General features: G+C 24.1%; 1 protein-coding gene across 3 annotated transcripts in view; it reads right to left on the minus strand.

Annotated features, from left to right (window-relative positions):
* LOC129616462 (protein suppressor of forked) overlaps nt 1–14828 on the minus strand; it is a 74276-nt gene extending 59448 nt beyond the window's left edge. For 2 of the 3 annotated variants that reach the window (XM_055532101.1, XM_055532100.1), the window contains exons 1-5: nt 14651–14828; nt 14273–14595; nt 13899–14174; nt 13731–13842; nt 13170–13361 (exon numbers count right to left, since the gene is read on the minus strand). In XM_055532101.1, coding sequence (XP_055388076.1) covers nt 13170–13361; nt 13731–13842; nt 13899–14174; nt 14273–14595; nt 14651–14683 — 936 coding nt within the window. In that variant the 5' untranslated portion in view covers nt 14684–14828. The remainder of the gene's footprint in view (nt 1–13169; nt 13362–13730; nt 13843–13898; nt 14175–14272; nt 14596–14650) is intronic. The other variant, XM_055532099.1, reaches the window with a different exon arrangement.
* Nucleotides 14829–21763: the final 6935 nt, after the last annotated feature.

Below are 21763 nucleotides of genomic sequence, written 5' to 3' on the forward strand. Positions count from 1 at the left end.
AAAATTGATTGGAAGTAGACACATATATTATTTTTATTTTTAGTAACTCAAAAACTAATTGAAATTATTTGAAACAATTTTATAAGTAACGTATAAATAACGGTAAATGAGATGATTCAAATTGTTGAAATGTGTCAACCTATATTACTTCTATTAACATTTTTGTTATCCGACACTACTCAACTTACCTTAATGGGAAATAAATAAAGTTGGGTCAAACAAATGGTTTGTATTGTAGCACTTTTCCCTTCAACAAGTGAAAATTCTGCTTTTAAATACATTCTATGTATACCTATCACACTATTAAATTTATTTTCATTCATATACAAAACTATTTCTAGGATTGCATATATTTAGGATGATGCATATATGCAGTCTTTGAAATAAAGCAAAAATTAATATAAAGTGGGGTTAACATAAAGCTCGATTTTAAGGTTTAATTGTGTGAGTAAAGAAAAATAATTATATTTTTTAATGTCATGGAATTTAACGTTAGCTTTTTGCGTTTATAGAAATTTGAAACAACTTGCGGTTTCGGAAATATAAGGTGCCAAAAATTCAAATTTTACAAATTTTAAGAGGCGATAACTTGAGAGGGAGTGGAGATGGAAAAAAATTTTCTTCTAACAAAATGAACTATTTGTTACTGTCTAAAACCTCCTAAAATTTCAAGCTTCTACAGGCTGGGGTCTAGAAGAAAAACGACGTCAAAAATTTGGAAAAGGACTTTAGATAACTGTAAATTTGAACGGCCATTTTATTCTTCTAAAGTTTAACTATACCGCGCTAGAGAAAGCAAGCCACTGCCTTCTGCGTTTGCAAAATTTCAAAAATGCTTATGGTTTCATTGCAACAAATAGTTAAAAAAGGCCATTTTTATGGTTTTTGGGAGGTATAACTTCTAGAGGGAGGGGAGATAGGTAAAAATTTTGTTCTACGGAAAGAAGTTTCTAGTAAAGATCTATGTACGTATTAAATTTTAACTTTTTATCTTCAAGGGTGTAAAAGTTTTGTAACCAAAAAAAGTGTCCACGGACGGACAAACGGCTGGACTGACGGACGGACTGATGGACGGACAGAGTGAAACTAATAAGCACTTTTTTCAAAAAATTTTTGGAAAAGTGCTAAAAATGTACATAAAAATCATACAGTTCTCCCCGGTTAATTGAACCGAGAAAAGTTGCACACTTTTTGTATCAATTAAGCGGGTAAATCAATTAAAAAAATCCCGTTTAATTGAACAATTGGTGCAATAAAACGAATTTTTTTAACTGAATCGTTTACGCATGAAAACGAATATGTACTCGCTATTGAAGATCAGGCGCAAAAACGAATTTGATCCTGCTACTGCATAAAATTAATAAAAACAATAGGAAGCATATCCTATTACATATACTTATCAAAATATCCTAGGTAAAAAGCTATATTTAAAATAGGGGATACACTAATGAAATACTAAAACTTAAATTTTTTTTTATTTCAAAATTTAAAAACTTAAATTTTTCTTTATTTCAAAATTTTAAAACTTAAATTTTTCATCATTTTAAATCCATCTAAGTAATGTAACTGTGAATTCAAATTCAAAATATGTAAACCATAATATTTTTATATCACATAACATAACAAAAATTAAAAATAAATATTTCATATCAAAAATAAAAACAAATTATCAGGTCAATAAACAGGGGAATTTTTCACAGTTTTTATAAGGTAATACCAAAAAAAGAGATTCATTTAAGCGAGTTGTTCAATTAAACGGGACTCAATTAAACGATGTTATTCATGTATATTTTAATAGGGATTTAAAGTTGCCTTAGTTTTTCGTTCAATAAAAGGGGAAAATCAATTAAGCGTGGTGCATTTAACCGGGGAGAACCATCCTTCCTCATTTGAAACAATACTGAAATATGAATTTGAAAAAATTTTTAATTTTTTCTTTCCTCCTACCTTTCTTTCTTTTTCATGCAATAGAATTTAAATGGGAAGCTCTTTAAAAAATGTGTATAATATCCTAAGATTTTTAAAATCTTAAACTCTTTTTTACGTAAAAAAAAGAAAAAAATAATAAGAAATATGACACGATCAGTGGCATTTAAAGAAAAACACAGAAACAAAGGCAACAATTCGTAATATTTCGTAAAAAAAATTGAGTATTGGGACTTGTTAGATATAAAGACATTACCTGCACCATAAACGCCTATAAGTCATGTTAATATTTTTGTATTTGTGTTTATAGAATAAGGTAATGTCTTTAATTCTAAGAAGTCCCAATGCTAAGAGAGAAACTTGAAAGCACGACCTTCTTTTATATGGGTTTTTTTAAATCGAAGTAACTATTCTTTGAGAAGAAGTATTAAAATGAATTCACACTTATTACAAAGCAGGTAAAATTCCAAAAATATATTTAAAAAATCAATTAAGCATATTAATATTAATATAAAAAGCGGAATATAATATTAATATAAAAAGCGGAAAAACAACAAGCACAACCTTCGCCTTCAAGGTTTAATATGGTACTGAAAGCAGATTATTATTTATAAGTGAACAGCTTTTTAGGTAAGTTAACTAAAGATATGGGAAGTAACTTGAGTGTTAAGTTGAAAATATAATTAATGAAAGGATAATTATTAAATATTGACATGAGTACATAGTAAAAAAAAAATTTGAAAAGGGAATTAGAAAATAATATCTAAAATACAATTAAATATTTTAATAATAATAATTTTACAATACATATTTTGTATACAAATTTTGTCTCTATTTTTATTTATTCTAAAAATTTTCAAAACTTTATATATTACCTGAGCAAAAAATATTTAAAAGGTTTAGGAAAAGATCCTATTTTGGAAGAAATCCTATATTTTTATGACCGGATTTCAATATATTTTTTATTTTTGAAATGAATAGTATCTCAGCAAATGACTCAAAATTTCCAAATGTTTAATGACAGGTGGTAGGTACTCATGTAAATTTTTGTCCGCTTGCATTTACTATTAAGATTCATACACAGCCAGGACCATTTTATTAATAGATTACTCTTGTTTACCTGCTATTAAAACATGAAACAAGAGCAAAAATTAATTATTAAGCACTCAATATAACATGTTTGAACTAGTTTTAAAATAATTATGTAACAAAAAATTGATTGGAAGTAGACACATATATTATTTTTATTTTTAGTAACTCAAAAACTAATTGAAATTATTTGAAACAATTTTATAAGTAACGTATAAATAACGGTAAATGAGATGATTCAAATTGTTGAAATGTGTCAACCTATATTACTTCTATTAACATTTTTGTTATCCGACACTACTCAACTTACCTTAATGGGAAATAAATAAAGTTGGGTCAAACAAATGGTTTGTATTGTAGCACTTTTCCCTTCAACAAGTGAAAATTCTGCTTTTAAATACATTCTATGTATACCTATCACACTATTAAATTTATTTTCATTCATATACAAAACTATTTCTAGGATTGCATATATTTAGGATGATGCATATATGCAGTCTTTGAAATAAAGCAAAAATTAATATAAAGTGGGGTTAACATAAAGCTCGATTTTAAGGTTTAATTGTGTGAGTAAAGAAAAATAATTATATTTTTTAATGTCATGGAATTTAACGTTAGCTTTTTGCGTTTATAGAAATTTGAAACAACTTGCGGTTTCGGAAATATAAGGTGCCAAAAATTCAAATTTTACAAATTTTAAGAGGCGATAACTTGAGAGGGAGTGGAGATGGAAAAAAATTTTCTTCTAACAAAATGAACTATTTGTTACTGTCTAAAACCTCCTAAAATTTCAAGCTTCTACAGGCTGGGGTCTAGAAGAAAAACGACGTCAAAAATTTGGAAAAGGACTTTAGATAACTGTAAATTTGAACGGCCATTTTGTTCTTCTAAAGTTTAACTATACCGCGCTAGAGAAAGCAAGCCACTGCCTTTCTGCGTTTGCAAAATTTCAAAAATGCTTATGGTTTCATTGCAACAAATAGTTAAAAAAGGCCATTTTTATGGTTTTTGGGAGGTATAACTTCTAGAGGGAGGGGAGATAGGTAAAAATTTTGTTCTACGGAAAGAAGTTTCTAGTAAAGATCTATGTACGTATTAAATTTTAACTTTTTATCTTCAAGGGTGTAAAAGTTTTGTAACCAAAAAAAGTGTCCACGGACGGACAAACGGCTGGACTGACGGACGGACTGATGGACGGACAGAGTGAAACTAATAAGCACTTTTTTCAAAAAATTTTTGGAAAAGTGCTAAAAATGTACATAAAAATCATACATCCTTCCTCATTTGAAACAATACTGAAATATGAATTTGAAAAAATTTTTGATTTTTTCTTTCCTCCTACCTTTCTTTCTTTTTCATGCAATAGAATTTAAATGGGAAGCTCTTTAAAAAATGTGTATAATATCCTAAGATTTTTAAAATCTTAAACTCTTTTTTACGTAAAAAAAAGAAAAAAATAATAAGAAATATGACACGATCAGAGGCATTTAAAGAAAAAAACAGGAACGAATTCAAAAATTCGTAATATTTCGTAAAAAAAATTGAGTATTGGGACTTGTTAGATATAAAGACATTAAAGAAGGTTTCCAAAAAAACTAGTCGTGTGTGCTTGCATTGCAAGCCTTGCAAGTATTATGCCTGTAGTTTTGAAATTGTGTTCCATTCTGTGTGTGATGCATTTTGAGTTTACTTTTTTCTTCTTCAAAAACACAGCCATAATATACATATAAATATGTATTTTTCCTAATATTTTATAAGATAAAACTTAAAATAAGGAAATCTCTTAAAACTAATAACGAAAAAGTACATAATTAAACAAATAATTAGTTTCTTTGAGATCTAATATCTTTTAGTAATTTATTTTAGAACCTCGCTTTGAGTTATGTCGCTTAAAATCGTAAAATACCTTTTACAATAAGCACTTTAAGCGATAAATTACTGTATACGCATGAAATAACTTGCTACTAATATTCATGCACGTATGTATTTGGAATTTATAATACTTGCGAATAAAACGCGTGACTGTAGAATGAGTTAACACCAATACTAACGTATATAGGGTAATACGTAGAGCATACGATTTCTATGCAAAAAGTTCCAGGTTCGAACCCTGAAAAATGCGATTTGCCAGATGAACTTTTTTTATTGATAATTTTATCTTTTTTTAATGAAATTTAAAAAGCTTCACCCTTACAAATTTATATCATCGAGTTTCCATTCCAAATATTTTTTTGTAAATACCCTACTTGTAAAAAGTTTAATGCAATAGAATAACATTTTCTTATAAAATTTTACACTAAAAATATATTGTCAAGAAGTTTAATGTAAACTTATGTTTTGCTTTCTAATACATAGTGCAACAGATCGCGAAAAGAATGCATAACTAAATGCTTGCCTGGATTTTGTCGTATTTTTCTTTTTTTGGATTACTTTAAAAATTTTTTTTTTATTTTATTTAAATTTTTTGTTTTATTTTTTTTATTATATAACAAATAAATATTATTATAAAAGCTTAAAGAAAATTTCCAAAAAAATATTGTTATAATAGATTGGAAAAATTCACAAAAATTTTAAGTACTTAAATATGTATGTATATTTTTTTAAAGCTTCCTGAGTAATTTTTTTTATACCCTGCACTTCGTGAAGGGTATATTAACTTTGGTATGGAGTTTGTAACTACTTGAAGGAGTCATCTGCAGTATGGACATATATATATATTCTTGCTCAGCGTAAAATTCTGCGTCGATTTAGACATGTCCGCCCGTCCGTCCGTCCGTCCGTCCGATCGCACGATAACTCAAAAACGAATAATGCTATCGACACCAAACTTTCACAAGTTTTTTCTTTTGTGCCAAGGACGAACCCTATTGTTATTGGACTAATTCGGACAACGGGTTCGGGTAGCTGCCATACAACTCAAAGAGTTTATTTTAAATATTTCGAAAACTAATAAAGCTATAAATATAAAATTTTGTATACATGTGTCCAATTATATTCTACACATGCTCTAAAAATTATAATGGTATAGCTGCACCGGTTCGGGTGGCTGCCACACAACTCCAATAGCAAATTTTTTATATTCGGAAAAATAATAAAGTGAGATTCATGAAACTTGGCAATCATGTGTCCAATTATAGGTCAAATATATTTCTGAAGTTTTAGAAGAATTGCTTGACAGGTTCGGGTGCCTGCCATACAACTCCAGAAGCTAATTTTAAATATTTGGAAGAATAATCAAGTCAGATTCATGAAACTTGGCAGTCGTGTATCCAATTATAGGTCAAAGATATTTCTAAAGTTTTGGTGGAATCGCTTGACAGGTTCGAGTGGCTCCCATACAAGCCCAAAAGCTTATTTTAAATATTTGGAAAAATAATAAAGTCAGATTCATGAAGCTTGGCAGTCGTGTGTCCAATTATAGGTCAGACATATTTCTAAAGTTTTGGTGGGATTGCTTGGCAGGTTCGAGTAGCTCCATACAAGTCTAAAAGCTTATTCTTAATATTTGGAAAAATAATAAAGTCAGATTCATGAAACTTGGCAGTTGTGTGTCCGATTGTAGATTAGATATATTTATGAGGTTTTAGTGGAATTGCTTGACAAGTTTGGGTACTTGCCATACAACTCCAAAAGCTTATTTTAAATATTTGGAAAAATAATAAAGTCAGATTCATGAAACTTGGCACTTGTATGTCGAGTTACAGGTCAGATATATTTCTGAAGTTTTGGTGGAATTGCTTGACAGGTTCGAGTAGATACCATACAAGCCTAAAAGCTTATTCTTAATATTTGGAAAAATAATAAAGTCAGATTCATGAAACTTGGCAGTTGTGTGTCCGATTGTAGACCAGATATATGAAGTTTTGGTGGAATTGCTTGACAGGTTCAGGTACTTGCCATACAACTCCTAAAGCCAATTTTAAATATTTGGAAAAATTATAAAGTCAGATTCATGAAACTTGGCAGTCGGATATCCAATTATAGGTCAGACATATCCGTGAAGTTTCTACAGAATGACTTCACGGGTTCGTGTAATTGCTACACAATAACGAAAGGTGCAGGGTATAATTCAATCGGTTTATACCGACTGAAACGTTTTTACTTGTTAAGCTTTCTATATGAATTGAATAATATTCAAAACTGTGGTTTTCTATATAGAAATAAATTTTAAACGCATAATTATTAAATCATGGGGTAAACATACAAAAATTAATTTTTCAAATCAAGAAAAGGTTTAGTCAAAAACTTTGTTGAAACGACGAATTTTAAAATTGAAGATATTTCAACATATGAACGTATTAGAATTGAAAATTTTGAAATTTTCTGTAGGAACAATTAGATATAAAATTATAAATACAAACATACATAATTATGAATGGATACCTGTTTTTTTAAAACTGTGGGTTAACATATAGGATTAAATTTTTTAAATAAAGAAAAGGTTTAGGCAAAAACAAAATAATAATTTTATTCAAATATGTGTATGTACATATGAATGGATTAGAATTTAGCATTTTACAGTTTTTCGCTCGAACAATAAAAATAAAATTTTAGGTAGATACATACGTACATAAATTGTGTATATATATTTTTTTGAAGCTTGCTGACGAAACATAATATTCAAAGCAATAACAAATGAAGTATTAATATTCAGTTGCCACAAAACATCTGATGTCTATTAACCTGACATTTATTTAAGTTTATTTCGATTTTTCGAACTTAAAATATATGTGAGATCATTATATTTTCGAATATTATTTATTTCTCGTTCTCGGTTTGTGTTGCTAATAATAAAAAGTATTATTTTATTTGTTGGTTTGCGTTTCTAGTAATATGAAGAGTAAAAGAGAAAGGTGCTTTTGTTATACAAAAATTTTTTCAGAAAATCTTAAAATAGGGCCATTTCGGGGATAAAAAGTTGCAATGTCAGATTTTTCTGGGACCCTAGAGGCAAAACTCTATCTAATGCCTTTTGTCACATGTCTCTAGCCCTTCTAGAAGTACCCGTACTTTTTGCCACCTGAGAAGTAGCTACATATATATAATGAGACTATAACATTTCTTTAGTCCATACATAAATTTCGTACGGGAAGGCAGTGGCGCTGAGCGGTAAAATAATTTATTTGCTGTTTAAAATTTTATTTTAACTAATATTTAGTTAATAATTATATTAATTTTTTGTGTTATTAAATAAAATGAAGATTTATAATTGTGTACACAATAGGTAGGTGCATATCGAGTTTTCGGCGGGAATGTACTTCTCCATAGTAGAGAAGTGTAAATAAACTATTCTTAGCAGCCTGTCGGTCTATGTGTGCACGCGTGTGTTTGAGTTTGGCTGAACCAATTTTGATAAAATTTTATATGTAAGTTTATTTTAATTATGGCGCAGATTGATCAACTTTTGGGATATATCACGCCTAGGAAACTGCACTTTTTAACGGGCCTGCTTTACATTTTTGATCATTTTGAAGAAAATATTCAACACATTTACTTGAAATTTCATATATAAAACTTGCTCGATCGTCCGCGAAACCTCCTAACTTTTGAAAGAAATCAGGCGTCAGCAACTAGACGTTTACTACGGGCCGAATATATGTTTTTGCGTATATGAAGAGAAATAATTAACCGATTTCATTGAAATTTAATATTTTAATAGTTCGTATTAAAACAATGAACATATAAATTTCTTGAAAAGATCAGGGCTCGAAAACTGGTCTGCGAGCCGATTTTACATTTTTTACCATATCTACGAAATGAATTGATGGAATTTCTTGAAATTTGATATTTGAGTTTTGGTTAGTACTGAATTTGGGTATCACAAAACGAAAGTCTACTAAGAGCCCAATATACATTTTTCTAGATATGTTAACTATAAGCTTATAATGCCCTAAAAATTGAAAAGAAGTATTTAACACGCATTTTTATAATATTCTGTAACATTTTCACTTAAATAGACAATACACATTGCGGTCGGTTATGTGCTGACCACATCAGATTTTTTATTCTTTTGTTCGCAATATTTGGAATGAAACAAAGGTGGATTTTGAAAAACAAAATACTTACTAAAATTTATTTAAAAAGAAAAAATCACTTAATAAATTGCTAATATTTTGTGTTCTTTTTAAAGTTTTTATTGTAATCATACTTAAAAAAAATATAATAGTATATTTGATTACCTTCATATAAATAGAAATGCGCCAAAAGTGTTGAGTCGAAGGAAGCAGATGTAATGGTCTACGAGAAAAGGGGAACTTTGCCAAAGAACGAGGTCATCAGGGACAAATGGATACAAGCATTAGGAAAAAGCGATTCGACACCAACGAAGTATTTTTAATTTGTAAGAGCTTTAAATTGTATGCTGTTGCCTGCGGCAAGTATAATTTAATCAATTATCTATTGATGTTAAAATTTTAACAATTTAAATAAGGATGTAATTTAATCAATAATAAAAAAAATTTTGTGTAATTTAGGTGAATACATAGGTACATTTGTATGATAAAATTTATAGGTTTTCTCATCAAATATTACTGACTTTAACAAAAATGCATTCAAAATTTTATTTTTTTATATAAATATGTCATATAGTCAATAAAAAAAGTGATTCAATTATTTTTGAACTATTCAACTAGTTTTGTTTTACCTGGAAAATTTGTCACTTGTAACTAATTTATAAGAACATGAAATTTAATTTTGTTTTTTAAACGAAATAAAATAATTGCTGTAAATATTTAGTATTTAATCACTTTCACTTTTTCAAAGAGCTCAAATGATCATGAACATTTCTAATTTATTCAAAAATACCTAATGTAAGAATATATTTCTTAACAAAAAGTATACAAAAAGTATACAATTTCCAATACAACGTATGTATGTATTAGTAAATTGTGAATTTCGGAGTCTGATGTCCACTTAAAGATGTATGTGGATATGTATACGCATGCGATATATATAGGACTACTGCAATATATATGTGATCAACTATCTGTCTTAGAAATCAAATAGTGACTAAGAAATTTTTTGTAGGAGCGAAATGAATTTATCATATATCAGATTTTATATAATGATGACCAAAAGGCTGAAATCAAAGATACTGAAAGTCTCTTAAGTTATTATTATTACATTTTGTCATTGCACTGCTCTAGCATGGAAGTATAATGACACAGAACAATTAAAGAACTAAATAATTTAAAACATTATAGACTCGAATATACTGGAAGATGCATATTTTGTTAACTGTCTTAAACTACACAATTAAAGAAAAAAAACAAAATAAGGACCAAAAAATAACTTGGACGGATACAGTAATCAAAGCTAAATAAAAAATTGTTGATAAAAACTATCAAATATTTACAAACTAAAATTTTAGTTTGTAAATATTTGATAGTTTTTTCGATTCAACTATAATTACCTAAATAGTTTACTCACACTAAAAAATTATGTAGCTTTAAATTCAGACATAAAAATTAAGTTTTTCCGCTAGAAAATGATTTTTAAAATTATGAATGGAACAAACCATAAAAAAAAATTTAACTCTACTCCTTTTTTAAAACTTTTCCAAAAAATTTTTGAAAAAAAGTGCTTATTAGTTTCACTCTGTGAAACTCGGTGAAATTTATTTCCGTACAAGAAAATTACCTCTCCCCTCTAAAAGTTACAGCCCCCCAACAACGCAATATTTTGACTATTGTAACGAAACGAAACCACAAACATTTTTTAAATTCTATAAACGCAGAAAAGTAGTAGTAGAAATATAAGTTTTGAGGCTTCGCCTGACATTTGTAAACTGCTTTGTTTGGTCCACGATGTTGTACGGTATAAAGCACGGACGTTGAAAGTGGCGCACATGAATAAAATTGAAGCTCTAGAAATGTGAATATATAGAAGAATACTCCGTATTCCATAAACGGTCCGTATAACCAATTTCGAAGTGTTAAATAAGTTACAAACGGAAAGAAAGCTTCTACATATTATAAAAACAAGAAAGACGGCATTTTTCGATCATGTGATACGAGGAGCGAAGTATGAATTTCTTCGATTAATAGTCAACGAATAGGTGTAGGGAGGAAACAGATGTCATGGCTCCGAAACATTAAAAACTTGACTGGCAGTAGAACAACAGAAGAACTAATTATGACAACTGCAGATAGGAACGAATTCGCGAACATAATATGCAATATTACTTTACAACATACGATTCGCTTACATCCTATAAAGGATAATGGCAGCAGCGAGAGAGAGAGAAAAGTAATGTTGAGCTTTTTGTGGCGCGGCATACCATATTTGAACTTTAAAAGAAAAAAATTACCGTTAAAATTTACCCTTATCTAAAATCCGCTTTTTTTTATATCATTTTTCTACTAGACCTCAAGTTGCAGGAGCCTGAAGTTTTGGCAGCTTTTTGACACTAATAAATAGCTCATTTCCTTCAAAGACAATTTTTTTCCATCTCCACTAACTTTCAAGCTATCGCCCCTCGAAATTTGTAAAATTTGAATTTTTAACCTCTTGCATTTCCGAAACTGCAAGCTTTTCCAAATTTCTGTAAATGCAGCAATATTACGGTAAAATCCGCGCTTTTTAATATAGTTATTCTTCTTAACTTACACAATTAACCCTTAAATTTGAGAATTATGTTAGTCTCTTATTTAATATGCGTTACTATTATGCACGAATGATAATACATTTCTGATCTACGAGACATTTTTTTGGAAATTTACTGGAATACATGCATAATGTTGCTATATGAAATATATAGCAACATTCTAATATCTTGCTTCAGGAAGTTCTTCTCAGAGCTGCTTGCGATGCTGGCTCGTGCTATTACTGGTTTCTTCATTGGATATTGTTAGGTGAAATATCACTTGCGCAAAATGGGCAATTCGAAATTAGAAAAATATAAAATGGCAAAAATGGGTGTTTTTTCAAAGTTTGAAGACATCGTATTCTATTAGTACATAAAATACAAAATCAAATATTTTGCTTTCAATCTCTTTACTAGCCCTTTTAGAAACTGTTCATTTAAAGCCTTCATCTTTTTCAGAAAGGAAATTATAAGCAAAAACGCTTGGGCAATTAAAAATTTCGTGAAAATTCGTTAAAATCCCTGTATCTTAGAAACCGTTGAGTTTTGACAACTAGTTCCCAACAAAAATTTTATCCAATTTTGATACGCTAAACAATAATATATAATAAATATATAATTTTGTGCTCTTTACTGAATCACCCTGCATATTCTGTTTTGATGACGTGCTGTTGGTGTCAAGAGGTGTAAGTGATTTAAATGGGATATGGGCGGGCTACAATATGTCATGCTTGGCTGCATGATCGGATTGCCTTTATCTCGTTTCAACAATCTATTAAAGCTGTTCTTGAAGGCTTGGATCTTGTTCCAATATTTTTAGAAAAAAAAATCACTTTAGTCTCTTTAATTTGGAAAAGTTGATTGCTATTGGTTATTGCAATTAAGCGATTTATACTTTGGGGCATACAAACCCATTACAGAACGAAATTCTGTTCTCTCACTGTGAAAACGCCGTTAAATGACAAAGTGAATTTCAAACAAGACTGTAATGGTGTAAGAAGCCATTATCTGAAACCACCTCAGTTACAATACTCTTGCCTCAAAGCAGACTAGGACGTCACAAAAGATTATTCTTCACTTACTCGCTACAAATATATTGCTTTTTGTGCTTTCTTTCTCAAAATGTTACGCCTCATTACTGTTATGTACCTATGGATGTCAGTACAATTAAATAACAAGATGTAGTTGTTTAACTTAAATTTCTCAATCTAAAGAAAGAAAGAAAACTTTTTGAATACGAAAGAATGCGGAATAGATGAACGACATAACTAGAGATTCAACAAATAATCTTTTGAAATTTGTAAATGGTCGCTAATTAGGCACATCGTCTATTTTTATTATCAAATAAATATGACCGCTTTATGCAAAAATGCAGAGGATTTCTATTAAAAATGAAATATTGATGTCACATGTATTCAATTATGATAAAACATTTTTTAAATTTTCCTCCTCCTGCACTAAGTTTGTTTTAATTCTATTTTTCGACTTTTTCGTATCTATACTTCATTTTGAAAGTTTTATATACATACATACATACATACATACATTGTAAATATAATTTAGTACTCACTCCTTTTTCTGTCAAAAGTTTTGCACTTTGATCTAAAAATTGGGCGGCTTGGTGCCATACCGCTGGATGATGCGTCAAAACCAATAAGCATTGTTCAGTAGCAAACATGACTCTTCTTGTAACTAACGCCGTATCTTCAGATCTCAATGGGTTAGATTTTTCAAAACTAATATATTTTCGCCAAAGTTCTATCTGCGTTACCATTATTTAAAATAAATTATCATTTATTATTTTAAATAAAATAGATTATATGTATGTAAATTACTGCTAGGATTTTCTACCAGAACATGCTATACACATTCTTGCTCTTTGCTTTAGAAAATTTATTATTTCAAGTGAATACCTGTTGATATCTAATTTTATCAAAAAATTTTGCAGCAATGAGTAAGTTATGTTTTTCAAAGATTATTTTTAAAACTACTGAAGCAATTAATTTTTTTTCTTGCATCAGAAAACGCTTAAAATTTTGAGTAATTATGCATTTACAACTTTTTTATGTCAAAAATTTGGTATGATGTTCTGATATAAAATCCTATATTTGTTTAACACCTTATTTACTACCTGAATTCTTTCCTCTCTAGTCAAGGTTGGTGGTATAGCTGGCAAATTCCTATTCAATCCTTTTGTAATAATTTCTAATTCCTTAGCTACTCGTCTTGCATTCATATAATCTCTTAAAAATATCTAATGCACCAAATGAAAAACACAGGTATTATATACTAAACTCACTTAGACCTTTCCAAGCTCATTTTTTCTGATATTATGGGATTAATATTTTGTTCAAAATTAATATATTCTTTCCATAATGCCTCTATTCCTATTGCAGGAGTAACTACGGCCTTCTGATATACTTTCCGAACAGCAGTTATTTTTTGATTCTCAGCATAGCTTCCAACAGCTTCAACACTTTTCAAAAAATGAATATAATCTTGCCATATTGAAAACGAGTGCAAATCCATGCCAATTTTTTCTAAAGCAAAGTCATAAGCTTGCGCCAACTTTTCCCTAGAATTTTTATACACACATACATACATATATTATAATACCCCGTATAAATTTAAAAAATATTTTATTCATTATATTAAAATTTGTTTTAATTTTACTTATGAGTAGCAAGACCAGCTTTAGTTTCTTTGACATATGTTAGATACAACTTCCACAACTCAATGTTTAATATTTTTACCAAACATCTTTGAAATAACTTCTCTACTCTTTCAAAATTTCGAGCTTTTATTTCTTGCTCTATATACATTTTCCAATATTTCGCTGTTGTAGGAAACACACTTACTAAAGATTCATAAAGTGACCTAACTTCATTAACATGACGATTTTGTGCCTCCCGCAGCAATACAGACCAAGATTCAATATCATAAGGGCGTAATTCAACGGTTTGTTGAGCCCGAACCAATCTTTCATGACCCCACTCCTAATATTTTCATAAAAAATTAAAAAGTAAAATACGTATTTCATAAATTACTTACAATATCTATTTTTATTTGTTCTTTGACAGACATTTCACTACGCGACTTTTTTAAGTATATAATTTACTGCTAAACCAAAATATTTTGCTTCTGATACTCTTATATTTTAAAAAGCATTCTCACATATCTTACAATTTGCATTTTACCATCACCTTTCATGTTAGTATAGTACTATATGTATTCGATATATGTAATAGTATATTTACTGACTTACATACTTATATCGAATTTTATTGAATGCTACATAATCTGTAAATCAGTGTTTGCATGTCAATCAAAGATTGACAATCATGATTGAGATTGATGAAGATTGATCAAGGATAATTTAATCCATTAATTTTTATTATATATCCATTAATATCCATTAATAATTTCCATTATCCCATCATTTCTAAATTTTTGATTGACGAAAATGCAGAAATTGATTCTATTTTCGTTAAACATATTTGACAGAAGTTAAATTAAAAATGACGTAAACATACTTTTTTGAATAAAATGTGCTGTGATTAGCTGTTTTAAGGTTTTTTTCCGATTTGTCAATTGATAGTGGAGTATCACTTTTAAATTTAAGTGCATATAGAAAGATTGCTTGATGTAAACGTAAATTCTCTCAAACTTCATCAAACTCAATCATGATTGACAAGCTTTGTTTGACATATAAACGTTGCCTAAGGTGGTTTTAAACATTAGATTATTTTAGTTTTGTTACTAAGGGAAAATGTTGAAAGTAATTTTCTGCAATCACAACTTTCAAGCAGCTCTCAGTATGCGTGATGAATTCGCTAAAAACCTTAGCTTAGTTTTTTAAATTTAAATAATATAAAAAAATAGATTTCATTTATAAGAACAATTGAAAAGAATTATTAGTAAAAAATTATGAAAATAAAATGAACACAAATATGAATATACAGATATGAAATGCATTAATTTAATATATGCAATTGTTTTTCGCGGAAACATTTCGTTAGACATTTTCTTCTTCGGAGCAATCTTATAAACTCAATTTACTCTTCGCCGATTGTTATTTTGCTAAATCCAAGAAACTGGTAAAAAGTACAATAATACAAAAAAAAACAAGGAAAACAATAAGAAAATAAGAACACATCATTAAAAAAACTTTAAATGGCCATATTAAATTTCATTTAAATGGCTACTTAAAAAAAGTAGTATGGAGAGCTTTAGCGTTGTAATTTGGGGTTATCATTAATATCAAACAAATAGTAAGGCATCTGACTAAATAGATGCATAGCAGAAAGTGCTTCCGTAAAGATGTTTTTATATCCCGTACATGTAAAATCAAGTCCCCCAAATGAGCTACGCGCCTACGCAACGTATTGATATTTTCGACTTTGGCAACGGTACGTACATTTTTTTTCTGTTTTTTGATTGTTTCTTTTAATGTCAAATTGATCTGGTTACTATGAGTTCACATAATGCGTAAAGCGCAAATTTAAACATTAACAAACTTTTTTTGGAAAATAATTTCTAATTTTAGAAAACAAAATTTTATATAACAAAAAATATTTTTAGGTCTCCTTATTTTTGTACAAGTGGCTTTTTTAGCAATACAATAATGACATTTTCAAAAACCGATGTAAATAATGACATTTTAGTATAAAGGCGAAAAAGCAGTAAAAATGACTTTACAGTAGTACAGTAGTATAGAATGCCAAAATGCAGTAAAATACTACAATTGTAGTAAAATTAACAACATTGGTCCTATCATGAATTTTGGTGTTACCCAGCATTTACACGTACAAGTTACTTGCAAGAAAGTTGCAATACATACAAAAATTTTACTAACACATTGAAATATTTCTATTTGCTTGTTTACTTGCAGTTCAACTTGCAAGAAAATTTTGCTGCCAGTAATTTGAGCAAGTAATTTGACATATTGAGAAATTCACAAAAAAAAATTTGTTGTTTTGATTTTTTTTTTAATTTAAAATTTTTGAATTTTGTTTTGAAAAAATTAAACTTAGCAAACTTATGGTTTCTAAAATTTATAAACAATTATATATATTGCTAGTTGTTTTCTTCTCAAAGACATTTTCAAAAATTAACTTGCTAAACACCTACGTCATAATAGCAAGTAATTTGACATTTCGAAAAACTAATTGACAATTAATATTATACAAACTTGCTTGCAAGTAACTTGCATGTGTAAATGCTGGGTTAGCTCTGAAATTCGGAAAATTACGAATATCATATCAATTACGAATTACTAAAATTCTGCTCCATAATAAAATCATAACCTACGTTCTTAGTAAAAATCAAAGTATAGGTATCTATTAATAACTAGTTCGGTTCTCCGTTTACATCACACTAATGCAATCACTCACCAATATTTGTATACAAAAAATTCCCTTAACTAAAAGAGTTAAGCAGTATACCTTCTTATTTTCATTTTTATACACATAAGAATTTTTGGGAGAGGGAAAGAGTGCGCGATAGACCTGTTCTTTTATAATGTATTTTTAAAAGCGGGAGTTATCTATTTTTTCGTATATAAAGTTTAGGGAAAAATAATAAAAATTTTAATATCGGGAGATTTATTTCTGTACAGGGTGGCAGAAATGGTGTATCCATAAAAGCGAAGCGATTTAAAAAAAATTGACTACTAAAATAAAAAAGGTAATAATTTACATACATTTTATATGTATATAATTTGCAAAAGATAAATCAGCTCGAAACTCAAGCTGCGTTTTTACTATGTTGGCTTAAGAGCCCAAAAAACGACGCTTAGCTATTAAATTTCAGATCATTATTAACATTTCAATTCAAGGAATCGACTTGAGTGAAGCCGGCTTCAGGTCAAGTAACATTTATATAGACAATGATAAGCTTGAAACAGCCATATAAACGGAGTACATACATTTTACTACATCATATTGTGTATCTACCTTGAATAGGTAAGTACTGTATAACAAAGTATGAAATTTTAAATTTATAACTATTACTTTCATGCATTTGAATTTTTTATGAAATGAAAAATAAAATATAAAGAAACAATTTTTGTTGTTATCCAAATAAAAATAACAGAATTTTTACCTAACTTAATTTAATTTTATTTTAGTTCAATGTTTTTGATACACTCGTTTGTTTACAATATTTTGTTTCTTTCTTGCCTATACAACTCTTATTGCTATCTATTTCTAAAGAAAAATGAAATATTTTAAGAATTTCGAAGCAAAATGCAAACGAAAACTAATGGAATGGAACGAGTCGGACTACTTATTAAGAAATATACTTTGCCAAAAATTACCCGAAAAAGTTTACGAAAGAAATAATTACACGTAACAAGCAATTTACATAACAAGATAATGGCACATAGTATTAAATTTTAAAATTTTGAATTTTTTTGTTTAAGCTTGAGTTACTTTAACATAGTTATCCTGGATATTTTAAAAAATATTCTTTTTCATGAATACTTTGAAAAATATGCTTTCGCATGAAAATTGTTCGCATGAAAAAAAATAATGCCATTGGTAATTTATAATCTCTACTACAGGAATTTGTGATCATTCAATAATCTTCGGCGCAGTTAGTTCGTAATTCTTATTGTAGGATTCTACGAGTGGAATTCATGATAGAGCTGAATATCAAACAATGACGTCTACATATCAGGCTAAAACCAGATTTTCAAATATTGTAATACAATAATAATAATAATAATAATAATAATAATAATAATAATAATAATAATAATAATAATAATAATAATAATAATAATAATAATAATAATAATAATAATAATAATAATAATAATAATAATAATAATAATAATAATAATAATAATAATAATAATAATAATAATAATAATAATAATAATAATAATAATAATAATAATAATAATAATAATAATAATAATAATAATAATAATAATAATAATAATAATAATAATAATAATAATAATAATAATAATAATAATAATAATAATAATAATAATAATAATAATAATAATAATAATAATAATAATAATAATAATAATAATAATAATAATAATAATAATAATAATAATAATAATAATAATAATAATAATAATAATAATAATAATAATAATAATAATAATAATAATAATAATAATAATAATAATAATAATAATAATAATAATAATAATAATAATAATAATAATAATAATAATAATAATAATAATAATAATAATAATAATAATAATAATAATAATAATAATAATAATAATAATAATAATAATAATAATAATAATAATAATAATAATAATAATAATAATAATAATAATAATAATAATAATAATAATAATAATAATAATAATAATAATAATAATAATAATAATAATAATAATAATAATAATAATAATAATAATAATAATAATAATAATAATAATAATAATAATAATAATAATAATAATAATAATAATAATAATAATAATAATAATAATAATAATAATAATAATAATAATAATAATAATAATAATAATAATAATAATAATAATAATAATAATAATAATAATAATAATAATAATAATAATAATAATAATAATAATAATAATAATAATAATAATAATAATAATAATAATAATAATAATAATAATAATAATAATAATAATAATAATAATAATAATAATAATAATAATAATAATAATAATAATAATAATAATAATAATAATAATAATAATAATAATAATAATAATAATAATAATAATAATAATAATAATAATAATAATAATAATAATAATAATAATAATAATAATAATAATAATAATAATAATAATAATAATAATAATAATAATAATAATAATAATAATAATAATAATAATAATAATAATAATAATAATAATAATAATAATAATAATAATAATAATAATAATAATAATAATAATAATAATAATAATAATAATAATAATAATAATAATAATAATAATAATAATAATAATAATAATAATAATAATAATAATAATAATAATAATAATAATAATAATAATAATAATAATAATAATAATAATAATAATAATAATAATAATAATAATAATAATAATAATAATAATAATAATAATAATAATAATAATAATAATAATAATAATAATAATAATAATAATAATAATAATAATAATAATAATAATAATAATAATAATAATAATAATAATAATAATAATAATAATAATAATAATAATAATAATAATAATAATAATAATAATAATAATAATAATAATAATAATAATAATAATAATAATAATAATAATAATAATAATAATAATAATAATAATAATAATAATAATAATAATAATAATAATAATAATAATAATAATAATAATAATAATAATAATAATAATAATAATAATAATAATAATAATAATAATAATAATAATAATAATAATAATAATAATAATAATAATAATAATAATAATAATAATAATAATAATAATAATAATAATAATAATAATAATAATAATAATAATAATAATAATAATAATAATAATAATAATAATAATAATAATAATAATAATAATAATAATAATAATAATAATAATAATAATAATAATAATAATAATAATAATAATAATAATAATAATAATAATAATAATAATAATAATAATAATAATAATAATAATAATAATAATAATAATAATAATAATAATAATAATAATAATAATAATAATAATAATAATAATAATAATAATAATAATAATAATAATAATAATAATAATAATAATAATAATAATAATAATAATAATAATAATAATAATAATAATAATAATAATAATAATAATAATAATAATAATAATAATAATAATAATAATAATAATAATAATAATAATAATAATAATAATAATAATAATAATAATAATAATAATAATAATAATAATAATAATAATAATAATAATAATAATAATAATAATAATAATAATAATAATAATAATAATAATAATAATAATAATAATAATAATAATAATAATAATAATAATAATAATAATAATAATAATAATAATAATAATAATAATAATAATAATAATAATAATAATAATAATAATAATAATAATAATAATAATAATAATAATAATAATAATAATAATAATAATAATAATAATAATAATAATAATAATAATAATAATAATAATAATAATAATAATAATAATAATAATAATAATAATAATAATAATAATAATAATAATAATAATAATAATAATAATAATAATAATAATAATAATAATAATAATAATAATAATAATAATAATAATAATAATAATAATAATAATAATAATAATAATAATAATAATAATAATAATAATAATAATAATAATAATAATAATAATAATAATAATAATAATAATAATAATAATAATAATAATAATAATAATAATAATAATAATAATAATAATAATAATAATAATAATAATAATAATAATAATAATAATAATAATAATAATAATAATAATAATAATAATAATAATAATAATAATAATAATAATAATAATAATAATAATAATAATAATAATAATAATAATAATAATAATAATAATAATAATAATAATAATAATAATAATAATAATAATAATAATAATATAATAATAATAATAATAATAATAATAATAATAATAATAATAATAATAATAATAATAATAATAATAATAATAATAATAATAATAATAATAATAATAATAATAATAATAATAATAATAATAATAATAATAATAATAATAATAATAATAATAATAATAATAATAATAATAATAATAATAATAATAATAATATAATAATAATAATAATAATAATAATAATAATAATAATAATAATAATAATAATAATAATAATAATAATAATAATAATAATAATAATAATAATAATAATAATAATAATAATAATAATAATAATAATAATAATAATAATAATAATAATAATAATAATAATAATAATAATAATAATAATAATAATAATAATAATAATAATAATAATAATAATAATAATAATAATAATAATAATAATAATAATAATAATAATAATAATAATAATAATAATAATAATAATAATAATAATAATAATAATAATAATAATAATAATAATAATAATAATAATAATAATAATAATAATAATAATAATAATAATAATAATAATAATAATAATAATAATTAATAATAAT

This window comes from Condylostylus longicornis, unplaced genomic scaffold (assembly GCF_029603195.1).
Source record: "Condylostylus longicornis isolate FDR11 unplaced genomic scaffold, ASM2960319v2 ptg000214l, whole genome shotgun sequence".
NCBI lineage: Eukaryota > Metazoa > Arthropoda > Insecta > Diptera > Dolichopodidae > Condylostylus > Condylostylus longicornis.